Source organism: Aspergillus japonicus (assembly GCF_003184785.1).
Source record: "Aspergillus japonicus CBS 114.51 unplaced genomic scaffold BO86scaffold_102, whole genome shotgun sequence".
Lineage (NCBI taxonomy): Eukaryota > Fungi > Ascomycota > Eurotiomycetes > Eurotiales > Aspergillaceae > Aspergillus > Aspergillus japonicus.
This window is the reverse complement of record NW_020291739.1, coordinates 16145-38695: the sequence shown is the minus strand read 5'-3', so window position 1 is coordinate 38695 and position 22551 is coordinate 16145. Positions and strand designations below refer to the sequence as shown.

General features: G+C 53.4%; 10 protein-coding genes across 10 annotated transcripts; 5 read left to right on the top strand and 5 right to left on the bottom strand.

The window, feature by feature from the left end:
• Positions 1 to 65: 65 nt before the first annotated feature.
• On the top strand, positions 66 to 3617 carry BO86DRAFT_393459 (GTPase-activating protein GYP7). Its single transcript, XM_025673025.1, has 5 exons — positions 66 to 586; positions 654 to 2025; positions 2075 to 2337; positions 2392 to 2710; positions 2766 to 3617. Exons 1-5 carry the CDS (start codon positions 431 to 433, stop codon positions 3200 to 3202), a joined length of 2547 nt encoding a protein of 848 aa, XP_025522291.1. The 5' UTR covers positions 66 to 430; the 3' UTR covers positions 3203 to 3617.
• Positions 3618 to 3892: 275 nt separating this feature from the next.
• Positions 3893 to 6445, bottom strand: BO86DRAFT_459897 (MFS transporter). Its single transcript, XM_025677382.1, has 2 exons — positions 4724 to 6445; positions 3893 to 4661 (listed from the first exon to the last, which is right to left on the bottom strand). The coding sequence occupies exons 1-2, from the start codon at positions 6158 to 6160 to the stop codon at positions 4269 to 4271; spliced, it is 1830 nt and encodes a 609-aa protein (XP_025522290.1). The 5' UTR covers positions 6161 to 6445; the 3' UTR covers positions 3893 to 4268.
• A 534-nt stretch (positions 6446 to 6979) lies between these two features.
• Positions 6980 to 9263, bottom strand: BO86DRAFT_349479 (signal recognition particle receptor subunit alpha). Its single transcript, XM_025669354.1, has 3 exons — positions 8945 to 9263; positions 8600 to 8885; positions 6980 to 8547 (listed from the first exon to the last, which is right to left on the bottom strand). Exons 1-3 carry the CDS (start codon positions 9161 to 9163, stop codon positions 7106 to 7108), a joined length of 1947 nt encoding a protein of 648 aa, XP_025522289.1. The 5' UTR covers positions 9164 to 9263; the 3' UTR covers positions 6980 to 7105.
• An 83-nt stretch (positions 9264 to 9346) lies between these two features.
• BO86DRAFT_349474 (protein transporter YIF1) lies at positions 9347 to 10824 on the top strand. The gene is made up of 3 exons (XM_025669353.1): positions 9347 to 9756; positions 9820 to 10383; positions 10448 to 10824. The coding sequence occupies exons 1-3, from the start codon at positions 9469 to 9471 to the stop codon at positions 10658 to 10660; spliced, it is 1065 nt and encodes a 354-aa protein (XP_025522288.1). The 5' UTR covers positions 9347 to 9468; the 3' UTR covers positions 10661 to 10824.
• Positions 10825 to 12046: 1222 nt separating this feature from the next.
• Positions 12047 to 13121, top strand: BO86DRAFT_393455 (60S ribosomal protein eL14; the record flags this gene model as incomplete). The annotated part of the gene is made up of 3 exons (XM_025673024.1): positions 12047 to 12175; positions 12329 to 12592; positions 12751 to 13121. 3 exons carry the CDS (start codon positions 12050 to 12052, stop codon positions 12808 to 12810), a joined length of 450 nt encoding a protein of 149 aa, XP_025522287.1. The 3' UTR covers positions 12811 to 13121.
• Positions 13122 to 13372: 251 nt separating this feature from the next.
• BO86DRAFT_451673 (ATP synthase D chain, mitochondrial) lies at positions 13373 to 15879 on the top strand. Its single transcript, XM_025676874.1, has 6 exons — positions 13373 to 13888; positions 14029 to 14087; positions 14159 to 14447; positions 15020 to 15415; positions 15478 to 15564; positions 15644 to 15879. Exons 1-6 carry the CDS (start codon positions 13658 to 13660, stop codon positions 15671 to 15673), a joined length of 1092 nt encoding a protein of 363 aa, XP_025522286.1. The 5' UTR covers positions 13373 to 13657; the 3' UTR covers positions 15674 to 15879.
• Positions 15880 to 16798: 919 nt separating this feature from the next.
• BO86DRAFT_423187 (uncharacterized protein) lies at positions 16799 to 17957 on the top strand (the record flags this gene model as incomplete). The annotated part of the gene is made up of 2 exons (XM_025675386.1): positions 16799 to 17826; positions 17942 to 17957. 2 exons carry the CDS (start codon positions 16799 to 16801, stop codon positions 17955 to 17957), a joined length of 1044 nt encoding a protein of 347 aa, XP_025522285.1.
• Positions 17958 to 18462: 505 nt separating this feature from the next.
• On the bottom strand, positions 18463 to 18746 carry BO86DRAFT_404697 (uncharacterized protein; the record flags this gene model as incomplete). Its single annotated transcript, XM_025674039.1, has 2 exons — positions 18463 to 18648; positions 18726 to 18746. 2 exons carry the CDS (start codon positions 18744 to 18746, stop codon positions 18463 to 18465), a joined length of 207 nt encoding a protein of 68 aa, XP_025522284.1.
• Positions 18747 to 18793: 47 nt separating this feature from the next.
• BO86DRAFT_16363 (uncharacterized protein) lies at positions 18794 to 19467 on the bottom strand. Its single transcript, XM_025666438.1, has one exon. The coding sequence runs from the start codon at positions 19248 to 19250 to the stop codon at positions 18894 to 18896; it is 357 nt and encodes a 118-aa protein (XP_025522283.1). The 5' UTR covers positions 19251 to 19467; the 3' UTR covers positions 18794 to 18893.
• Positions 19468 to 20239: 772 nt separating this feature from the next.
• On the bottom strand, positions 20240 to 22462 carry BO86DRAFT_393452 (aldehyde dehydrogenase family protein). Its single transcript, XM_025673023.1, has 3 exons — positions 22111 to 22462; positions 21858 to 22039; positions 20240 to 21800 (listed from the first exon to the last, which is right to left on the bottom strand). Exons 1-3 carry the CDS (start codon positions 22369 to 22371, stop codon positions 20357 to 20359), a joined length of 1887 nt encoding a protein of 628 aa, XP_025522282.1. The 5' UTR covers positions 22372 to 22462; the 3' UTR covers positions 20240 to 20356.
• Positions 22463 to 22551: the final 89 nt, after the last annotated feature.

The following is a 22551-nucleotide window of genomic DNA, read 5'->3' as shown; positions in this document are numbered from 1 at the left end:
GATGAAATTTGTCAGGAGATAAGATGCATCCCCTGCTGTGACTTATTCTGACTCCAAGCATTGAACATTCTGTTGCAACCTCCTCTTGCGCATTTGAATCGCATTGTATTGTATAATCTCTGGAGAGATTCTAGAAAGCTGGTAAGTTCGGTTGAGAATCACATGGGAATTTCGAGGTGGGTCGTCCGATGATTACGTCGTGACCCTCCGCCGTGACTCTCTTTCTCTCACTCTTTCACCCACCTTCACTCTTCTCTGCTCTGCAATCCTCCTCCGACCGTCCGCTGACTCTTGCCATCCCTCCTACTTACTTAGCGTATCTCCTTCTTGTCAACATTATTACCATAGCATACTCCGGGATTATCACTAGCACATTGCAACCGGTCAATCCAAATCGGATGATATAGCCCTGTGCGACCGAGCTATCACTATGGCAGGCAACCTAGTCAAATACACGCCCCCGCCCTCGCCGCCTTCGCCCACAGCCTCCTACTACGATGTCAGCGATGATGAAGAGGACGACTACAACACTATATCGCACTCGACCTCTCGTCGTGGGGTCAAGCTTCTATTCTCCAAGAGCAAAGTCCGTCCCCCCATGCTCAAATGTCGCTATCAATATAGCTAACCCCGCCTTTCTCCGAGCATCATAGGTTTATGTCCACCCCACTCCCTCCTCCAAAGACAATATCCCTGGCTTTATTGCCCTGATCCAACAAAAGCCCCTTCCCTATGCCTCCGGAACCTCTGCCGCCACCAACCACACAAAAGACATCTCCTCATACCTCCTCGCCTGGGTACCGGAATCCTCCCTTGGCGACGCCTACAGTACCTACGTCAAGGTTGACTTATCGGACGACGCCTCTCCTCCGCGCCAGAAATACCTCGTGCCCGCCCTCCCCACCACAACCACCTACAAAGACCCCATAGGCCTTTACGCCTTCGCCGTGCCCCTGTCAGAGATATATTCGCTCCTTGTGCGACCGCCAAGCCTGGGATGGTGGTTTGGGAGCCTCGTGATCAACACCCGCGCCGGGGACAGCTTCCCCGCACTATTCTTCCACGACAGTGAGTGCGAGTCGACGATCCTGCAGAAGAAGAAGCGAACCCGGGAGAGCTTTGATCCGTTCGGGGAGGATGGGAGTGTGTTCTGGGGCGGGGACGAGGTGCTGCGATGGCTTCGGAGATACGTCGAGGTGCAACGGTCCGCTCTGGACAGCAGCGTCTATCTCATAAACCCGTCCGAGGAGGATCGGATCTCCTTCGGACAACAACCAACCTCGGACGCCGCGAGGAACTCCCAGGACCAGACTGTTGCTCCAGCGCAACCGGGGGGGAGCAGACAACCAGATGCTGGCATGGACCCGTTTGTGAAAACACTCAAGGAAGCACGGTGGAAAGTTCTTGAATCGCTTAGCAAGATTACGACCTTCACCAGGCGGACCGCGAATGAATTGGCGGACAACCCCAGGATACCTCCCCAGGTTCGTCGCTTGATGAGGACGCCTGAGATCCAGACTTTGCAAGATGAATTCGACAGTGCTAGGCTCTATCTCGCTCGTTGGGCCATGAGCATCTCGGAGCAGAGTGAGCGCGAAAGGAACCAGCGCATCTGGACTGCGCGGGATGTGCTTGGCATGGAGAACAGCTCGGTGGGCGACTTTGAGATCCTGGAGCTTGAGACGGGAACTATGTCCATCCAAGAACGTCGGAAAATAGTGACTCTGAAAGAGTGGGAGGGTTTCTTCGACCCGCATACGGGCCGGTTGCAGGTAACTGTCGAAGAAGTGAAGGAGCGAATATTCCACGGTGGGCTGGACCCCAACGACGGCGTCCGGAAAGAGGCTTGGCTTTTTCTTCTTGGCGTGTACCCGTGGGATAGTTGTCGCGACGAGCGCCAGGCTCTGATCAGTTCGAAACGAGACGAGTATATTCGTTTGAAAGGTGCTTGGTGGGAGAAGATGATCGAAGGCGGCTCGACGGCGGAGGAGTTTGACTGGTGGAAAGAGCAGAGGAACAGAATAGGTAGGTGCTTTGAGGACTGCATGGCTGTTTTATACTGACCCATCCGCAGAGAAAGATGTTCATCGCACCGATCGCACGATACCCCTATTTGCTGGCGAAGACATCCCCCATCCGGACCCTGACTCGCCTTTTGCCGAGACCGGAACGAACGTGCATCTAGAACAAATGAAAGACATGCTTCTGACATATAACGAATACAACCCTGATCTTGGATATGTCCAAGGCATGAGCGATCTTTTAGCCCCAATATATGCGGTCATGCAGGATGATGCCGTTGCATTCTGGGCTTTTGTCGGGTTCATGGACAGGATGGTAAGTATCTTGTCTCCGTACACATGCGCCATCCATGCTAACATGCTGAACCAGGAACAAAACTTCCTCCGGGATCAATCCGGCATGCGCGCACAGCTGACGACATTAGACCATCTTGTCCAGCTTATGGATCCCCAGCTCTACCTCCACCTCCAATCTGCCGACAGTACCAACTTTTTCTTCTTTTTCCGCATGCTCCTGGTCTGGTACAAGCGCGAATTTGAATGGGTGGACGTCCTGCGTCTGTGGGAGACGTTATGGACGGATTACCTGTCCAGCAGCTTTCATCTTTTCATTGCCCTGGCGATACTCGAGAAGCACAGGGATGTGATCATGGACCATCTGAAGCAGTTCGATGAAGTCTTGAAGTACAGTACGTCATCCTCTTCTCGCACGTCTCCCAAACACCATGCTAATCTATTGTCTAGTCAACGAACTATCCAACACCATGGAACTCGTTCCCATCCTGACTCGCGCCGAATCCCTCTTCCACCGCTTCGAACGAGCCGTTCAAGCCATCGACAAGAAAAACAACTTCCCCTCTCCATCGCCAGCAGCCTACCAACGCAAACCCACTGCGAACTCCCCTGCTGCCGCTGACAATACCAACAATAACAACAGCAGCAAGGGCAAATCCCCCGAACGCCCTGGGCAATCCACCGGCTTCGCCACCGGCAGCAGCGCCGCCGCCGGCCCCAGCACCCGACCAGGCGACAAGGACGCAAAGGTCATCTCCCCTGAACTCAGACAACTGTTCGCCAAGGACATCCCATGGGCTCGCAAGGCCCGACAAGGTTCGAAATCTGGACCACAGCAACAACAACAGCAGGAGACAGCGGGGACGACATCCGAGCGACGTTCGTAGAACTTCGTCTGGTAACAACAATAGCTAGTTCTCTCCTTTTTTTCTCGATATGATATTTATGACATGACATGATACCTGTGATTGGTTCGGGTTTGCCTTCTTCAGATACTATATCCTTCCTCCCTCGCTATCTATTTTCTGTCCTGTACGACTTGCGACGTGATCATGACTTTTCTCTCCCCAGTTGTTGTTAGTTACAGTTACCTGGAACGAATCTCGACGTCGCCATTCATTTCGTGATTAGGATTCTCGGATGGTATTACTATCCTATCTCTTTTGATGGAAACAGAGCGACGGGTTGCGGCGGTATAGTGTTTTGCAAAACGGTTTCTCCTTCTCACTCTATGACTTTCTCTGTGTATGTGTATTCTAGTGATAACCCTGTATCTTCGCTTTTGCAAACCATCACCACTAACCAGATTGAAGTAACAGTAAAAGCATAGGTACAGTACCTAACCCTTGCAAAGGAATAGCACAGTTGACCTATAGCTAGAACCCAACCCAACCCAACACCACCGGCCACCCAATACAAAAAACCCCAGTAAAGAAAACCAGCAAGCCAAGCACAAATGTATACACTTGACACTAAACAAAAATCTAACCGGAGTATTTACATAACGTCCCCGCCCCATCCCCTGTCCCCTCTAAAACAGTTTAAGAAACAGTTAGAAAAAAAAAAAAAAAAAAAAACTCCAGCTATGCACAAAACCCACACGCTCTTTTGTTGAAAAAACCTAACAAACTCGCAGAATAGTAAAGTAAACTCAGTAGCAGCTTCGGATAGGCAGGCGCTGGCTTTCCTCTATCGAAACAATGGCAAAAGAACCGAACGATACAAGATCAATCAACCAAACGGAAGAAAAGGAATGTCGTCATGTCTCAGTCGTTAATCCCGCTTGGAGGAATAGGTATGTAGATGTCTTGCTTTTTTTCTTTTCTGTCTGTTGTTGTTGTCTTTTTGCTTCTTGTGCCGTGCAATCGAAGAGAAGGTTCTCCCGTCTTGCGTTTTACATTCGGTAGTCAAAATAACAATTAAAGGGAATCTATCTAGATATCTTCGACAATTCTAACGACCGGGACGAGCTTCTTCATCATCGTTGCCGGGTTTGTAGGATCTTCGTTCGTTGTTGTTGTTGTTGTTGTTGGTGGTGGTGGTGGTGGTGTCGTCGTCGCCGGCGTCGTCTTCCTCTTCATCGTCGTCATCATCGTCGTCATCGCTTTCCCAGTCCTCCGCTTCGAGAGAACGGGCGCGGATACCGAAGCTGAGGATGAATCCGACAAAGGAGACGGCGGAGAAAACGCCGAAGGGCATGGCTTCGCCTTTGGTGGGGAGGCGGGAGGCCAAACTGAACAGACTGCCGGAGATGAGGGGTCCCACGGCGCGGCCGGCGGCGGAGAGGGTTTGCGCGAGGCCATTCAAAGAGCCGAGGACCGTGTGGTCCGGGGCGGAGTTTGTGATCTATGCGTTTTTCAACTTGTCAGGATGTGTCTAAAGTGTTAAGCTCGAGAAAGGGTGCATACCAGTAAGAGTGCGCTGGTCAAACCGCCTACCGAGGCGACAGTCTTGATCAGCAAGACAGAACATAATTCAATGGCCATCAGAGCGGTCTTGCCAGTGACACCGCCCTTATCTGTGTCGTTGCCCTTATACCCGATGAAGGGCATAAGGAGGAATGACACCACGAACCCCAGCAGCCCGGCACGGTAAGACCATCGGTTGCCCATCTTGTCGCGCAACTTCCCAAAGATGCAGATCTGGAAGATGATAGTAACGAGTCCTGTAAATCCCTGGGCAAGACCGATCTCCGAGGGGGTGAGAGCACGGCCCAATGGGGGCCTGGCTTGCGAAAAGATGGGGAAGAGTGAGTTGAAGGAGACGTTGCACAGGGCAAAGACGAGGTACGTCAAAAGGAGCAAGATCGTGTCCCGGTTCCAGATCTGACTCTGCATCAACGATTCTGGGTGTGGACGGGGAGAGTCGGAGACCTCCGAGGCCGAGTCCAATTCACTGTCGTGATCCTGACTGTCAGTGGACTGTGTCCGGAGATGGCGGTATGAAGCATGGTGCGGTGGTTTCATCCATCCCGCGCGTTTGGCGGAGCTGGTCCATTGCCAGAGCCAGGCAAACAGGGCCCGAACACGCCGACCAAAGTGGGGAAGGGCATCCGCATCGTCAAGACTCTCGTCGAGGAAGAAAATCGAAGCGACAAAGTCGACAACGAGGATTGCCGCCGCAATGAGGTTAGGGGCGGCGTATGGGTATGGGTTGGGCTGACTCTTGTCGAACGGGTTCTTGGGGAAGATCAGCAGCCCGCCAAGGATGGGGCCGGTGACGCCTCCGATGCCGTACAAGACGGGGAGATAGGCGAACGCTTTGGATTGGTTGCTGCGGTCGGTGATCTCACCGAGGCAGGTCGATACGAGACCCTGATTGCCGTTTACCGCACCCATTAACGCCTGCACCGCGATAGCCTGATATAGTGTCTTGCAGAATCCAAACGCACAGAAGCATATTGCCGTAAGAATGGTGCCCAGGAGGATGATCGGTTTCCGGCCCACACGATCCGATAACCAGCCCCAAAAATAGTTGGTCACAAGCTGCGCGATTGCAAACGCGGTAGCCAGCGCTCCAACATACATGCCCACGGTATTCGGTCGAGCTTCAGCTTCAGGGAATGACGACACCATCTCGGGTAAGTAGGGACTAATCGAGTTGAAGGCCGTTTGTTCGCAGAGGGAGATGAAGGCTAGGATGGCCATCTGGCGCTTCGGGAGTGGTGACCCAGACCCGCGCTCGGAGCCATTATCATTCTGCTGGTGATGCGAGTCTCCGCCAGACGATCCAGACTGTCCAGAGTTCGGTCTTCCGCGAGATTTTGGCGGTGGGGTGTCGAAGGTTTGGTAGTGTAGAGTGGAAGAGTGTCGCCGGTTGAACGGGCCCTGCTCGTCTGTCCTCATCTTCACGAAGGGTAGCTCTAAAAGATAATCTAAATGATAGCAAATGAGGCGATGGTCGTGTCTTCAGCCTCAATGAGCCTCCCTTGCGTTTTCAGCAGAGTTGATGGAGCTCAAGGGCCACACGTCGTTCGCAGTGCGGGGGGGGCGTCGGAGCCCCCAGGATATGACAACTAAAAGCGATTGAAGAGGTGAAATGCAAATAGAAAGTGATCTTTCAACCACGCAATATCCGTGTCTCAAAGCTGGAGGCGAGCAAGGGAGAAAGAAGGGAAGTGATGTTGATAAGCGCAGTCAGCAGCAAGACTGGATCTCGAAGATGTTGCGCGCGGAGTAACTCCACTCCACACAAGATCATCGGCGAGGCCCTGCAGATGATGTAAGCCCCTCTGCAGGCTTGCAGCTGACTCATCCGCTCCATCTTGTGGTCACGCTTACGTTCCCACCACGTGCGTAATAGGCCAACAACAACAACAACAACAACAACACTGTAGACGCTGGTAAACTCGGCTCGATACTATGGCTTAAGGTTGTTCAATGCTTTGGTGGCACACATGACCAGCGCGCTGGGATTCTGCACCGGAACTTAAGCCCATTGGTCCACTAGCAGAAATGGCGCCTATATCGGTTCGGTCTCTATCTAAATATATGCCGATATTCACACGCACTTTTTTAGCCTACGTACTCCGTGAATTTGTTTCTCATCCTTTGGGATAGTTTCATCTAGAGTACACCCCTGCTGCCTCCTAGGCTTGGATTTGAAACACTGGTCCGATTTTCATATCATTGTGGTTTGTATTTAATGTATTGAAGTTTACTCCCGTAGAAGAGACCTTGCCAGGTCATGTGTGCATTGTTCGACTGCCATTGAGCCCTATGAATAATTCTAGGAAGACTTGCTAAAACATCATCATACTAGCGTTAGAAACGTGAACCGCACAAGGCTACTCATTTCATCAACAAGTTGACAGCCCAAGGGACACTCAGCCCTCTCAAGTCACCGTAGTGTTGACCAACGCCCAGAAACACGATTGGGATACCCGTCGCATGTACCATGCTGACCAGAGTGCCTACCATATCACCGACAGTGTCGCATTTACTAATAATGAAACCGTCGAGATTCCTTCCCGTACCAAAGGCCTGGTTGAAGTTACGGGCCTGCATCACACTGTCCGTACCAACAAGCGCTTCGCCGACCATGAAGATCTTATCGGGCTGAGCGAATTTGGCAAACTTCTCCAAAGACGACATGAGACGCTGGTCGTTGTGGCGGCGGCCTGCGGTATCGATTAGAACAACATCGAACTTGTTGGCTGCGCCGTATTCCACAGCATCCTTGGCGACGTTCGCTGCGTCCTTGCCGTAACCCTTTTCGTATAGTTCCACTTCACCAGCAGTCTCACGCTGGCTGAGTTCCTTGAGGTTACGGGCATGAACACGGAGCTGCTCCACTGCACCGGACCGGAAAGTGTCACAGGCCGCAATCAGAACACGGTAGTTGTTCTGCAACAAGAAATAACAAATCTTTCCAAGATTAGTTGATTTTCCGACACCGTTCACTCCAACAATCGAGATGACGTAGGGGCGGGGAGTCGCCTGCTTGGTCGTGGGAGATGTGACAGCATCAATCTCACGAAGGAGATCGAGAGAAGAAGTTGGTGTCAGGATTTTGCGTAGAGAGGATTCCATGGCCAGACGCAGGGCCGCATCCACACTTTGGAAGTTGGCCGTCTTCTTCCCGACAAGCTCCCGCTTGACACCGTCGCAAAGCCGGACCGCCGCTTCCCGCGCGACATTCTTCTTCAGGAGATGATCTTCCATCGTTTTTAAGGGCTTTTCCAGATCAGCTTCCGTCAAAACCTTACCACCGACAATGTTCCGTAGGAGACCACCGATGGCGTTGAAGCCCGAGCCAACGAGACCGGAAGAAGCAGCACCCTTCGATTTCTCGCTCTCCGCATTCTCGAGGATCGAGTGAACCTCGTCTCCGAGGTCCTTGAGCACGAACTGGCCTTTACCAGTTCTCCGACCCCATGAATCTTCGGAGACAGCCTCTACCGCTGGCACCTGTGCTCCTTCAGCATCAGCCGGAGCCGAGTAGTCCAGAACCCGGCCATCGTCCTCATCGGCGAAACCGTCTGCATCCCACCGACGCATTTTCTTTCCACTCTTCGGAGTCTTATCCTTTCGCCCTTTCTCGTCACCGGATGAAGCATTGGCGCTGGAGTTGGCGGCTTTGCGTCCACGGCGCGACATACGACCTCCGGGACCTAGCTTGGCGGTAAGGATATGGCCGGCAACGGGAGTTGTCGATCTAGAAATTTCTGGGGTTTGGGGTGGCGTACCCTCATCTGAGGTGACCACGCCGCCGAGCGCAGCTTGTTGCTGCGCTTTGCGACCGTCAGCAAAGCCCTGAAATCGGCGGCATGCAGTAGAACATACCTTTAATGAGGCTAGAGACCGATGGCGGTGGTGGGCCCCCATTGTCAGACGAGACAAGCGGATCTTTTTTATCAAACGCATTCGCCACAGAACTTTCCGATGCGACAAATCCCGAGCTGCCCTCGAGCTCGCGCACTTGCTGGTCAAAGTATTTGTCGAACGGGTATTGCACTATCCTCGCGCGAGTGCTTCTCAGTTGATCTTTGTAAAGGTCGATATACAGGGTAGCGATATTATCGAGGAGTTTGTCGATCCAGCCCAGCTGTAGAATAGACTGGTAGACGGCCTGACTCACAGCATCGGTAAGAGCCACGAAGCGCAGACTGCATTAGGGAAGGCACATACCACAAATATGAGATTGAATTCCTTGACTCTCTTCCACTTCAAGGTATACTTCTCCTTTCTGAAAGTTGGCGAGGTACTGTTTGGTCCTTGAATCTGGGCCTTCTCTTCGATGAAAACATCACTGATAAGACTGTTGACCACGTGGGCACCCACAGGGGCGTAGGACTTTGACCAGAGAACCACACCCGAGGTGTCGAGGATTTCGAAGGATTCCAACATGTTTCCGAAGGTGTTTCGAAATATTTGCTGAGTGATGTAATGATCGAGTGGAAGGTTGATGATGAGGTGGGCGCGGGTGGGGAATGTGTGGGCGTAGGCGTGGGCGGCAAGCTGAGCTGGGGAGCGGAAGGAACGGCGGACTTCAGCCGCCACGTATAAACACCTTCATCTCTCCAACTTTGTGCAAATCTCACTAAGTAGCTCTCTGCCGCTTCGGCGCCCCACGAACTCCCCCATTATCATCCCATCGACTCCCACCCTCAACCTGTCCACAAGTTTCGACTTCGACACTCCTCTCAGATAACATGTATCGCCAATCATTCGCTCCACCCCCGGCGCAGTCGCCTCCGCTTCACCATCCAGTGCCTCAGCACGTCTCTACAGTTCCCATGATGCGCTCGCCGCCACCTCCGACATCTCAGCAGTCTCAACCCGCGGGCTATGGCAACCCATACCAACCCGCACCTGCGCAAGGTGGTAGTGGGACCTACGGCCCGGGGTTTGGTCAGTTCATCAATGATCCAACGGCGCAGATGAGTTTTCAGGTTGGGAAAACGGCGATGATGGCTGGCCAGGAGTATATGGAGCAGAACGTAAGCAGCGCCGATATGGTGGCATCCTGAGGATGTTCATTGCTAACCTCCAACCCCCCAAAGTTAAACCGTTATGTGTCCATTCCGGCTCTCAAGCACTACTTCAACGTTTCCAACTCCTACGTCCTGAACAAGCTTTCCCTCGTTCTCTTCCCATGGCGACACAAGCCCTGGTCCCGTCAACAGGCACGCCTGACGACGGCTGCAGCTGGCCCCAATGGCCAGATCTCGCAGCAGCAGTACTCCTCCATGTTTCTTCCGCCCCGTGATGATCTCAACTCGCCTGACATGTATATCCCTGTGATGGCACTGGTCACCTACATTTTGCTCTCGGCCATGTTGGCAGGGTTCCGCGGAAACTTCCACCCGGAGCTCCTAGGGTCGATTACCACGACGGCTATTGCAGTCATACTGTTCGAGATCATGTGCCTGAAGCTGGCAATGTACATCCTCAGCATTAACAACGAGTCTCAGCTCCTCGATCTCGTTGCCTACTCCGGTTATAAGTTCGTCGGAATCATCCTCACGCTCTTGGCGTCTGAGATCCTTACCCCTGGCCGAGGCACCGGTGGTTGGGTTGGTTGGGTTGTCTTCGTCTACACGTTCCTGGCTAACGCTTTCTTCCTGGTACGTACCCCGTGATGATACCGCAGTAGCCTGGTCGCTAGCTAACCCTTGCTGTCCAACCTAGCTCCGCTCCCTCAAATACGTTCTGCTCCCAGATTCCACCAGTGACGCCTCCATGCGTTCGGGGTCTATGCACACTGTTGCCCGCTCGCAGCGCAACCGCCGCACCCAGTTTCTGTTCGTTTATGCGTACATCATACAGTTCATCTTCATGTGGGTGCTGAGTCGCGAGGGCCCAATCGCTACTGTTGCGGGGATGGGTGCGGGTTCATCGTGATAGCCTCGTCTCCGCACTCGGTCGATTACCAGTAATGAAATAGATGGGCTTCACGAACAGAAATCAGGGGTTTCCTGCAGGCCCCTTCAGCATCTTTCCACGTAAAGCTTCACCATGTTACTTTCGCATATATTTAGATCTTTAATAGCGTCCAAACTTCTTCTCCAATTCTGCTAACAGGTAACCGTACAATTACTAGCTTGCGGCTAATCTAAGGGAGACGCAATATTACGTAGGATCAAATCTACAGTGAAAGTTTTTTTAGAATATAGAATTTATGCATTGAGTCAAAATAGCTATAGTAAACTTGAGACGGGACCTGAATTTGCAAAAGGTTAGAAACCAATCAAAGCAAAGAAGAGTGATGATCCAAATTCCGAATTGGAAGATGTTCCTCAGAGATCTTGGTGATGAGGGAAATATCATTGCCAGAAGGCATCAATTACTATCTAGGCGTGATATCATGCTTTTAATCACCGGAACTGGGGAGGGCAGACGAGAGCAAAAGTGGGATACATACCAATATCCGGAAGTGGAGTCGCAAGGCGAGAGAATTGAGGTCTGCTGCTAGAGTCTTCGCAATGTTAGCATGGACACACATATGGGAATGTGAGTGCAACGAGGAGGCGAAGGGTTGAGGATATCAGAATATGTAAGAATTAAATATCATGCGGCAGCGCTGTATAGAAAACCCCGGCGAGGGCATCACAGACGCTGCGTCAATCGCAAATTACCGCATCATGTAAGGGTTGAGGTGGGAAGCGAAGAGGAAAAGGGTGGATGCATACCAGTACAACACACGATGCGGCGTACACTGTCGAAGTTAGTGTAGCTGGTGAGCAATTGAAGCTTTGCTTCAAATTAATGAGATGATCGTCATGATCAGAACCACATTTGTTCTGGAGTTCCAACACCCCAAAGTCTGGAACGTTGGAGAGAGAACTGCACACACACAGAGAGAGAGAAACACCGGCAAACAATTGCTGCTGAATCAGAAGCTTAAAAGGCGCGGTGATCGGAACGGAAAATATCCGGCGGCCGATGGAGGGCGCTAAGGGGCGGAAGCAGCCCTAGGCCGCACGCAAACACCCTGCGGCGGGCTGCTACTGGCTGCTAAGCGAGACTCTTGTGGGCGAAGGGCCGCAACCACCGAAATTCGCTATCCAGTCAGCCCGTTGAGTGAGACGAGACTTGTGCGTTTAGGACGACCTTCGACAACCCCGACATTTCGACAACAAATCACCACCACCGTCCCACCCGGAGTCTGTCGACCGTGAGTTCCTTGTCGCCCCTCCCAATCCTACGACCACCCTGTCACCCACACACGCACGCACGCAACATCAAACTAAAGTCGTTCTTTGTTCTGCAAAAATATAGGAAGCCTTCGCCATGGCCGATATCGATGTCAAGATTGCTCAATGGAAGCTGGTTGAGGTTGGCCGCGTTGTGCTGATCCGCAGCGGTCCCTACACCGGCAAGCTCGCCGCCATTGTCGAGATTGTCGACCACAGACGTGTACGTTCTATGAAATTCGCGCGAAAATTGCAGTCTGGAGGAATCCCCGGAGATTTCGGTTGGGAAAAGAAAGAGACGGCAACATGGGATGGGATTCGCTGCTGGGAGGAAACATGATGAACATGAAAATTGACACGAGTTGCACCCGATTAGGTTCTGGTTGATGGTCCCTCCACCGAGGAGAAGAAGATCGTCCCCCGCCACGTCCTCCCCCTCTCCCACGCCACCCTCACCCACTTCGTCATCCCCCAGCTTCCCCGTGCTGCCGGTACTGGCCCCGTCAAGAAGCTTTGGGAGAAGAACGAGATCGATGGCAAGTGGGCTCAGAGCGGTTTCGCTAAGAAGACCGACCGCGCCGAGCGCCGGAAGAACCTGACCGACTTCGAGCGCTTCAAGGTTCTCAGACTCCGCAAGCAGGTACGTGCGATATGGATGGATCTGTGATATGCGCGCCATATGAGAGGGGATTACGGGGGATATATTGGGGCTTTTTTCGTGGCCGGTGGTGGAATGCGATGGTTCTTTGGAGGCGCGCAAGAAAAATGGACGAAGGCTGACATGTTCCGACTTTACAGGCTCGCTACGAGGTCCAGAAGGCTCACGCCAAGCTCAGAGCTGCTGCTCCCAAGGCATAGATGGTTTTTGGGGCTCGGTGCAAAGTGTGACAGGGTGCCTTAGGACGGGGTTTATTTGCTGATGGGTTAATTTATGTTCAGCAAAAAATTACGCTGTATGCATTATTTGACAGCATAAAAATGATTCAAGAACCTTTGATATCCTGACATGGCTTGTTCTCGTACGTCATCGAAAGCTGAAAGCCGTTCGCCGCCTGAACGAACGCCCTTTCAGTGAGTATATGACTTATGATACAACTGGGTCTTCGACTTGACATCAGCGGGTCAAATCCTGAGAAGGAAATGGGCAATGAACACAATTTAGACTTTCAAAGCAAAAAAAGACGGAAAACAAAGGGACTTTCATTGTAAAAATTAATAAATTCAAGATTAAGCCTAGATCGAGGATTTGAAGGTCAAGATTATAAGATTGCATAGAACAGCGTAACTTAGTAGTAGCTTGGTTGTATGTATGCGGACGGACTTGGTCTGTAGAGCAGCCGCTGCTTGTGTGTCCGGGGGGAGGGTCCCCCCAATAAGCTCGCTAACGATTTTCGGCAGGATGACATTCACACAGCTTCAAGTCTTCCCAACTCCAACCAAGGCAAAAAAATCCCCTCCATCCACCACAGTCCCCTATTCTGTGTCCAGGTACGTTAAATTGGAATTTGTGCCCGCCCAGATGCCATTCCCGCTCGAATTTGGCGAATTCCTGCAGTTTTGTGGGAGTTTCTGGGTCTCTTAGGCCCAATTCGAGCCTCGTCCCAAACCACCACCTGTGCGAGTCCCACCACCGTGCCAATTGCTAACCTTTCAAACCACCATCACACAGCCCACTTTAGGCTCTACTCACTTCCACACATACAAAATGGCCGATCCCCGTGTTGAAGAGCTCCCCGACGAGGAGGTCCCCAAGACCCAGGTCGAGGATGCCGGCAGCGACTCTGAGTCTGAGGCTGGCGATGAGCCCACCATCCCCGGTGGTGCCGCCGTCACCATCCACTCTCGCAACGAGAAGAAGGCTCGCAAGGCCATCGGCAAGCTCGGCCTCAAGCACGTCCCTGGCATCACCCGTGTCACTCTCCGCCGCCCGAAGAACGTATGAGTTGCGACCGAATCCTTCTTACCCCGCTATCCGAGTTCGCTCGGCAACCGTCCTACAATGAAATTTTCGGAGGCTTGTCAGCGAGCGGACGAGGAATGTGACAGCAGTGTGGCTAATTCTAGCTGGAAAAACAGATCCTCTTCGTCATCAACCAGCCCGATGTCTACCGCTCCCCTACCAGCAACACCTGGATGTACGTGGCTTCTTTTTATGCTGATCTCAGACTGCCAACGGATGACTCAAAGCTTACACATTGCCCTGCAGCATCTTCGGTGAGGCCAAGATCGAGGACCTGAACTCCCAGGCCCAGGCCTCCGCTGCTCAGCAGCTCGCCGAGGCCGCTGCCAACGAGCACGCCGGTCACGACCACGAGCACGACCACGCCCAGGCCAAGGCCCCCGAGGCTGAGGCCAAGAAGGAGGAGGAGGAGGATGATGGCGAGGAGGTTGATGAGTCCGGCCTTGAGGCGAAGGACATCGAACTGGTTATGGCCCAGGCTAATGTGTCTCGCAAGAAGGCCGTCAAGGCTCTTCGGGAGAACGACAACGACATTGTCAACTCCATCATGGCCCTCAGCATATAAGCGTTGTCAACTTAACCGCACGCGTCAGTGGGTGAGCTGTGTCGACCCTCCTGGCAGGCTGGATTGTGGGTGTGCAGTCAGAGTGATGTCCCCTAGGGTGGACACCCTGGCAAGTCCCATTGTGTAAATCAATTAGCTCAAAAGCAGAATTGAATGATCCAGAAATACTATTAAGATTGCTATCTGTAATTTGTAGAGCGCGAGTACCTACGATACTGCAGTATTCAGGCACTGTAGATGTGGCACCGTGACAACAATCACTGCATATCAATACTCCTGGGCCTCTCAGGCTGCATCCCGGGTGGTGCTGTGGCCGTTCGGAAGACGGGAAACGCGGGTCACGTGATGCCATCCCCATTCCAAATCTTGCCGAGTCAACCCTCAACCTCCCGGATTCTCCAGCTTTGCACGTTGACCTCCCCTCTCCCTCCCACCCCCTCCCATAACACAATTCAAAATGGCCGCCGTATGTCCCCACCGCCTGTGCCGATATTCTGACGCAGTCAGCCGGCGAGATCGCCCACTAACAGCCTGGATTACAGCGTAGCGCCGCTCTCAAGATCGACTGGACCAAGTTGACCAGCTCGCTCGGTCTCCGCGGTCAGACCGCTGCCTCCCTCCAGGCTTTCAAGAAGCGTAACGACGACGCGCGCCGCAAGGTCCAGGTCCTGTCCGAGCAGCCCCAGACCGTCGACTTCGCCCACTACCGCAAGGTGCTGAAGAACCAGGCCATCGTCGACCAGCTCGAGAGCCACTTCAAGAGCTTCAAGCCCGCCACCTACGATGTCAACCGCCAGCTGAAGGCCATCGACGCCTTCGAGGCCCAGGCTGTTCAGAGCGCCGAGGAGACCAAGGGCAAGGTCGAGGTTGAACTCCGCAACCTCCAGAAGACCCTCGAGAACATCGAGACCGCCCGCCCCTTCGAGGACCTCACCGTCGTACGTTGCGATCGTTCCGACCGTCCACCTCGATTTGTGCTAATCAGACCATTTCACTCTAGGACGAGGTTGCTGCTGCCCAGCCCGAGATCGACGAGAAGACCTCCTCCCTTGTCCAGAAGGGTCGCTGGATGCCGGCCGGCTACAAGGTGGGATTCCCGGCCCTTGATTGTGCCAAACCCACAATTCCTGAGAACACACAGACTAACCATTCTTTGCAACTTACAGGAGCGCTTCGGCGAGATGTCTGTTGTCTAAACTGGCTGAATCCCTTGTATGCCATTTCCGTCCACTTTTGTCCTGCAACCTCCAGATATAGCCACACAACACACAAAGAAAGACTTGTTCTCTTACTTATCTGTCAAGCATGTTGGCCAGCTAGGATACCCTTTTGTCTGTCTGGTCGTGTGATTGCTGGTTGTAGGACTATGTATAGAAGATGTTCAATTTATGGTTTCCCCCTTATTTCGGGTTGTAGGCTGTAGGTTTGGCTGTGTTCTTTTAATACTTAGATGGCTTGTCAAGGCCTTAGTGTGCTCTGAATACAAAGGAGAGCAAGCATCCCTGCGTGAGTGTAATACAGACATGAAGGCCAGCATTCATGGAAATGGGCGTTGACATATCATAAGTACAGCAACCCGACCAGGTATCACTATCATCAGAGTATCAAGCTATCTTCATCTGCCTCATCAGACAGAGTATAATGGCTAGAGCACTATGTGGATATATCACCCATCGATCCCAGAAATTCTGGCATCATGTAGTGTGAGTCGACAGCGCTTGTTTATACATGCCATTATAATCCGAGATGACATTGATATCTTGACATAGTAGAGAAGTAGTGTCTCTTTCCAAATTGACATTTACTACTGGAGGTCAAGACATATTATTGCAAACTACTCAGTATCCTGAACCGTCCACCACGTGCAAGTCCACCCGAGGATTCCCCGACCGCACAACCACGTTTCCTGCGAAACTCACTGGGGTGGAATTGTTATCCTGAACTATATCCAAAGGGGAACTTGCGCAGTACAATCCACTATACAGGACAACCGTTCATCACTCTTCGCATTGTCCCCTAAATGCAATGAGACATGTTGCCGCATGAAAGCCTGAAAGAGGCGAGCACTAAACCCACCTAGTGTTAGCAACGGCGCAGCTCTGACGCACAGCGATGCTCGATCTCCTCAGGTACATCACGCCTCAATTGATACTTTGTTTCCCAAAGTACTCGCGATAATGACAAGCAATGTGTGGCTTGATAATCCAGTCTTCACAATCCGCCCCAGCACAAAGCCCTTACTGAGAAGCATCTCGCCATAGTACTTATCCAAGTGCATACATATATCCATCTACATCGGGAGTCTACAACGACAACACCAGATGCCTCCCACCAAGCCAGCCACAGCAGGCTCAAGGCTCGAATCTCTCCCCGTCGAGATCATCCAGGAGATCTTCCTGCACAGTCTGGAGGTCAACCTTCCGCGCGCATCACCCCGTCTCGCGGAAGCCCTGTCCACGCCCGCGCTATACACCTGGCTGATCCGGCTCGCATTCAGCAGCACCAACGCCAGCGCCGACCCCCACTTCTTCACAGAGGACTTCCTCCCGCGGCCCCTCGACTTCTTCGCCCTGTCCCCCGTGGAACGCAGAGACCTGCAGACCACCCTCCTGGCCTGCCGCTGGTGCACCCTCCCGCTCATCCGGCAGTGCCAACGCGACTACCTCCGGCACACGATCCACCAGAAATGCCAGCCGGGGAGGGACTTCCTCTTCTCGCAGCAGGACGAAGCCACCCTCCTCTCGCTGGAGGAGCACCTCTCCCGCCTCATCCACCAGGCCGGCCAAACCAGCCGCGCCAGCAGCCCAGGAAAAGGCGACCTAATCCTCCCTGCCCACCCTAACCCCACCCCCAACCCATCAACCACCCCCAAACCCCCCAAAATAGCCCTCTACCTCCACCCCGGGGCCCTCCAAATCCGCTCCCCAAACGACATCTACTCCTCCAGCACCCCCTTCACCAGCACCACCACCTCCAGCTCCCCCAACACCTTCCGCCTCCCGACCTGCACCATCCCCAGCCCCACCGGCACTCTCTCCGCACGCATCCCCGACAAACTCCTATCCGCCCCGTGGACGCCCCAGAAGCTCGAGTTTCTGGCCCTCTTAGCGCCGGACGCGTACCTCGACGACACGCCGGCGCACGACCGGTCGCGGCGCGCGCTGCGGCAGACGATCCGGGCGCGGGAGTTCGACGCGTTCCAGACCCTGCTGAAGTTAAAGGTCCGCATGCCCTGGTATGATTTCCCGGTGCCGTGGCCGGTCTCGGTGAATCATTTCTGCGCGGCGGTGAAGTATGCTGATGGCGTTGGGGATGGGTTTGTGCGGGTGTTGGTGGAGGAGAGGTTGGGGTATGATGGGGAAGGGGGGTTGACGGGGGAGGAGGCGGGGAGGGTTCGGGGGTTGTTGGTGCGGGTGGGGATGGGGGGGGTACTTGGGTTGTAACTAGTTGTTGTGTTTGGGTAGATCGGGGAGAAGGTGAGGGTCCGTACTCTCATGTACTATGTGTATTCGAGGGAGAAAGGGGGTTTGCAATATACTATGATCTCCCCAAGGAAGAAGTATTGCAGACGGTATATAGATAATGAAAGAATGAGAAAGGGGGTTTGCAATATACTATGATCTCCCCAAGGAAGAAGTATTGCAGACGGTATATAGATAATGAAAGAATCATATTAATTCAGGAAGGTAGAGAATCATAAAAAACCACAGGATAGGATATCAAACCATCAATCACAATAGCAACAAGAAACAAGTACAACTAAGAACGAAACGAAACAAAACGCAATCCGTAAGTCGTAACCTCATAAAGATCAGAATCAGATCATATCAGATCCGGATGTGTCGTCTCCATGCAAGCAGAAACGAAAGGGTATAGCAAACAATCCAACCCAACCCCATCCCATCCCATCATGGTATCTTCATCCCCCTAGCGCCCCCCTCCATCTTCCTTTTACATCTGGTCTTTCTTGAACTAGAAGGCAGGCTTACACCCTCGACCGCCGGCCATGCGTCCGCGTCCGCCGCCGGTTCCCGCAGTACCCGCAGGTGAGGCACGAGATGATCACGTCGAAGAGGGTGACGATGCCGTCGATGATGGCCTTGCAGACGGAGCCGATGGTGTTGACAATGCCCATGAGGCAGGCGCCGATGGCGTGGAAGACGCTTTGGATCTGTTTGTCGCTGTTAGCATGACCTTCACCTTTCACCTTGTGTGAGAATGCAGAGGGTTGGAGGGACAGGAACGTACACAAGAGACGACGGCACCCATTTTGGTTTCTTGTTGTCAAGTGTGTATTTGTAGTGGTAGTGGTAGGTAGAGTTGTGTTGTGTTGTAGTTGTAGTGGAATTGTAGTGGTAGGTATGATATCGATGTCCGTGGTAAGTGTAATGGCAAGTAGACAATTATTTCGAAGTCTTAGTTCCCTGGGACGAATAACTCGAAGAAGCTGTAGTGTGGACAGTGGGATCGGTGAAAGGACGCATTGTATGCTTTCTGAACTGGATCCCGTGGGCGGATGGGAGTGAAATATAAATATCCGAAGAAGGGGACAAAACTCAAGGGTTGGTTCTCGGAGTCTCTCGAATGATGTATGTGTGTAGTGAAGCGTAGTGAAGTGAGTGTAGTGTGCATGCCACAGAAGATGAAAAAGAAGCAAAAGATCAGCATGCTACCGAGTCTCAAACACGGGACAGAAACTGCAAGCAATGATGCCGTCATAACGACATATGACATCGTTGTTTGGTGACTGTGTGGTTCACAGCGCCATGCCATGCCATGCCTTGGTTGACCCTCCTAATGCGGAAATGGGAAAAACCCTTGCGGATCGGTGACGAGCCTACTGTACCCTACTGTCCACTAAACTATAGGACAATGGAGGGACAGCAAGTAAGTGAGGGCAGGGTCTCGCCACCGATAAGGCTGGCAGGTTCGAGAACTACTGTACATCTTCCTCTACTCCCTACGCTGTATCATCTGCAGCGGCTGAGGGTCTGATTTCAACGGGTGACGTCATACGTCAGTCCACTACAGTAACTACATACTACATACTGTCAAAGCATGGTTCGCATTCTAATCCCCCCAAAAAAGGGTTTCAGGGGGCCAGTCACACGTGATTCTTGCTTTATTCAACGATAACAAGCCAATGAGATCTCCCGGTATGGAACCACAGCCCAGTAGTATAACATCATGGATACCTGACTTTCGGGCATGAAGGGGACCACAAAGTCCAGTCCACCAAGAGTCTCCACTCTGTTTGTCTGGGGTAAAAAGTCTACGAAAGGTGGATGCAGTGATTATGACATAATACGACCCGGGACTCTTAAGGTTAGGGGCGTGGGCTTGTCAGGGGTAAGTGAATTTCGTTCGTTTGTTCATTCGGGAGGAAAGTGTTGTCCGAGATGATGTTGTTGTGTTGCGCGTTGCGGGACGCCGCCGCCGCCGCCGCCGCCGCGGGAGATGGTGATCTGCGCTGCTGTACTTATTACATATTATGCGACAAAAGTTACCACGGATGATGTCAAGAGACGGCCGTGGGCCAGCCACTCAGCCCTATTTGCAAAGGGATCCTCTGGCCTACGCATAATCCTCATACGTAGTTGGCGGAGCCCCTGCAGAGGTTCGGAGGGTGATCCTGCAGTTCGCAGATGATGAGGGCGGATGGATGGATGGTGAGCTGGCTGGTGAGTTGGTGCTGGCTGATGTACAGTATGTCACTCTATCGGCCATTCCCGTCAAATGGCGACATTAAGCAGGGCTAGAACTGTCGATCACTGGAATCCATGCAGTGATATGATTAAATGTGTATGTAAGTACTATGATACAATCAACTACACCCGCCTTAATATACAGGTATACACGCCTCGCGTAGGGATACAGCCCTACATATTCCCCAACAACCGCAGAATGCCCCTCACTCTGCCCGCCAACGTAATCTGATATCCCGTCTCCACCACCCCCTTACACATCTCCCAAGCCCCCGTGCCATCCTCCCGCGCACCTTCGCCTTTATTGATCGGATAGTCCACCCGCGGCGGGATCCTCGTCGCCATCAACTTCGGGAACCGATCCACGCACACGGCCTTGAGGTTACTCACGCCGCGGAGGCCCTCCTCGCCCGCAAACCGGCCGTACCCGGAGCCCTTGACGCCGCCGAATGGCAGCTGCACCGCGTAGTAGCTCCCGAAGTCATTGACCGAGACCATCCCCGACCGGATCTCCTTGATGCACCGGGCGATGTCCCGCGGGTCGTAGCCGAAGACGCTGGCACCCAGGCCGTACTCGGTCGAGTTGGCGATCTCAATAGCATGTGGCACCGAGCTGGCGCGCATCAGCACGAAGACCGGCGCGAAGAGCTCCTCCTGCGCGATGCGCATCTCCGGCGTGACGTCCGCAAGCAGCGTGGGGGTGAAGTAGTGGCCGAGGGGGTGCGTGGGGTGGGAGAACCGCTTCCCGCCGCAAACCAGGCGGGCGCCCTGCTTGACGGCGTCGTTGATCAGGGATTCCAATCGGTCGAACGAGGCCGGGGAGATCATGGCGCCCACGTCAGGGGCGCCCTGAGGGGATAACAGGACTGAGCCCAGGCGGAGTTTGGCGATGCGCGCAGAGACAATGTCCAGAAGTCGGTCGTAGGCGCCGGGGAGGGCGACGATGCGTTCGATGCCAATGCAGTTCTGTCCTGCGGACTGGAAGACGCCCCGCATGAGGATCGAAGCGATGGCGGGCAGTTCCTGCACGGTGCGCGAGTCGTCCAGGATGAGCGACGGGTCCTTGCCGCCCAGCTCCACGGTGACAGGCGTCAGGGCTTTGGCGGCGGAAGCGCAGACTTTGTGCGCCACGGGACGGGAGCCGATGAAGGTGAGCTGGGAGATGCCCGGGTGGGAGGTCAAGTAGTCGCCCACACCAGGGAGGCAGACAACGCTCTGGACCAGATCGCGAGGGTGGCCGCAGCTGGCCAGGGCGCCGCGAATGACCTCCAGGAAGAAAGTCGTGCACCAGGCCGTTTGCTCAGAAGGCTTCACCACGATACCATTTCCTGCGAAAATGGCGCTGATCACGGGCGAGATGAAGTTGTGGAAAGGGTAGTTCCAGGAAACACAGGCCGAGACCACGCCCAGCGGCTCGTAAGTGACCATGTTCTTCTTGTACATCATGAGGAAGTTCGTAGGGCGCGGTTCCGGCGTCAGGGCCTTTTCACCGTGGTCGAGGGTCCATTTGAGCTTCTCGGTGGTCACCAGGATTTCTCCGAAGGAGGCGTCCACCTTGGTCTTTCCGGAATCCAGGCAGCAGGCGGTGACGAGTTCGTCTTGGTGGTCGAGAACGTATCTATTGCGGACCCGAATGTTAGCAGCGGAGTCTTTCAAGACAATTATAGAGACGTACTTCAGCAAAGTCCGCAGAACCTTTCTCCTCTCCGCGAAGCTAGTCTTGGACCATTCTGCCTGTGCCTTTGCCGCAGCCTTGATCGCTTGGTCGACGTCTTCCGGGGTCGCAGGTTTGATTCCAGAGCCGAGGACTCTTCCATCAGCGGGACAGTAGCTCATGATAAGGTTGTCGTTCCATTGCTATTTGAGAAGAATTTCGAATGAGTCTCTGATCTCCCGAATCACAAGCAGAAAAAGGACAGCGAACTTACTCCTTGAACCTGCCCTTCAACCACCCTCTTCGTTTCTCCATCAAGTTGATCCCATTTCTTCCCTTCCCAATTGGCCCTAACCTCCGCAGGGATGGGAACGTTAAACGTGACGGCAGCTTCCCTTTGGCTCAGAACGTAGACATAACCCAGATACACCGCGCCAAGAGACAGCAACGCGACGCCCAACAACGGGGCTTGGGTCTGGAGATGTTCCACGACGGGCTGGAAAGCCGGCGGGGTAAATTGAGCCAGCGTTTCCATGCTGGGCTGGGAATTCACCGAGTGAACTGGCGCTGTTGGGTTGTGCCAGACACTTTTTTGGTGGCGGAAGCAGTTCAGGAGGGGAGGGGAGGGACAAAAGGGAACTGGAAAGAGTCCGGGTGGTTCGATTGTTTATCGCTCCCTCCGATACGCGGGTGCACGGGCCACCGGGCGGGCTTT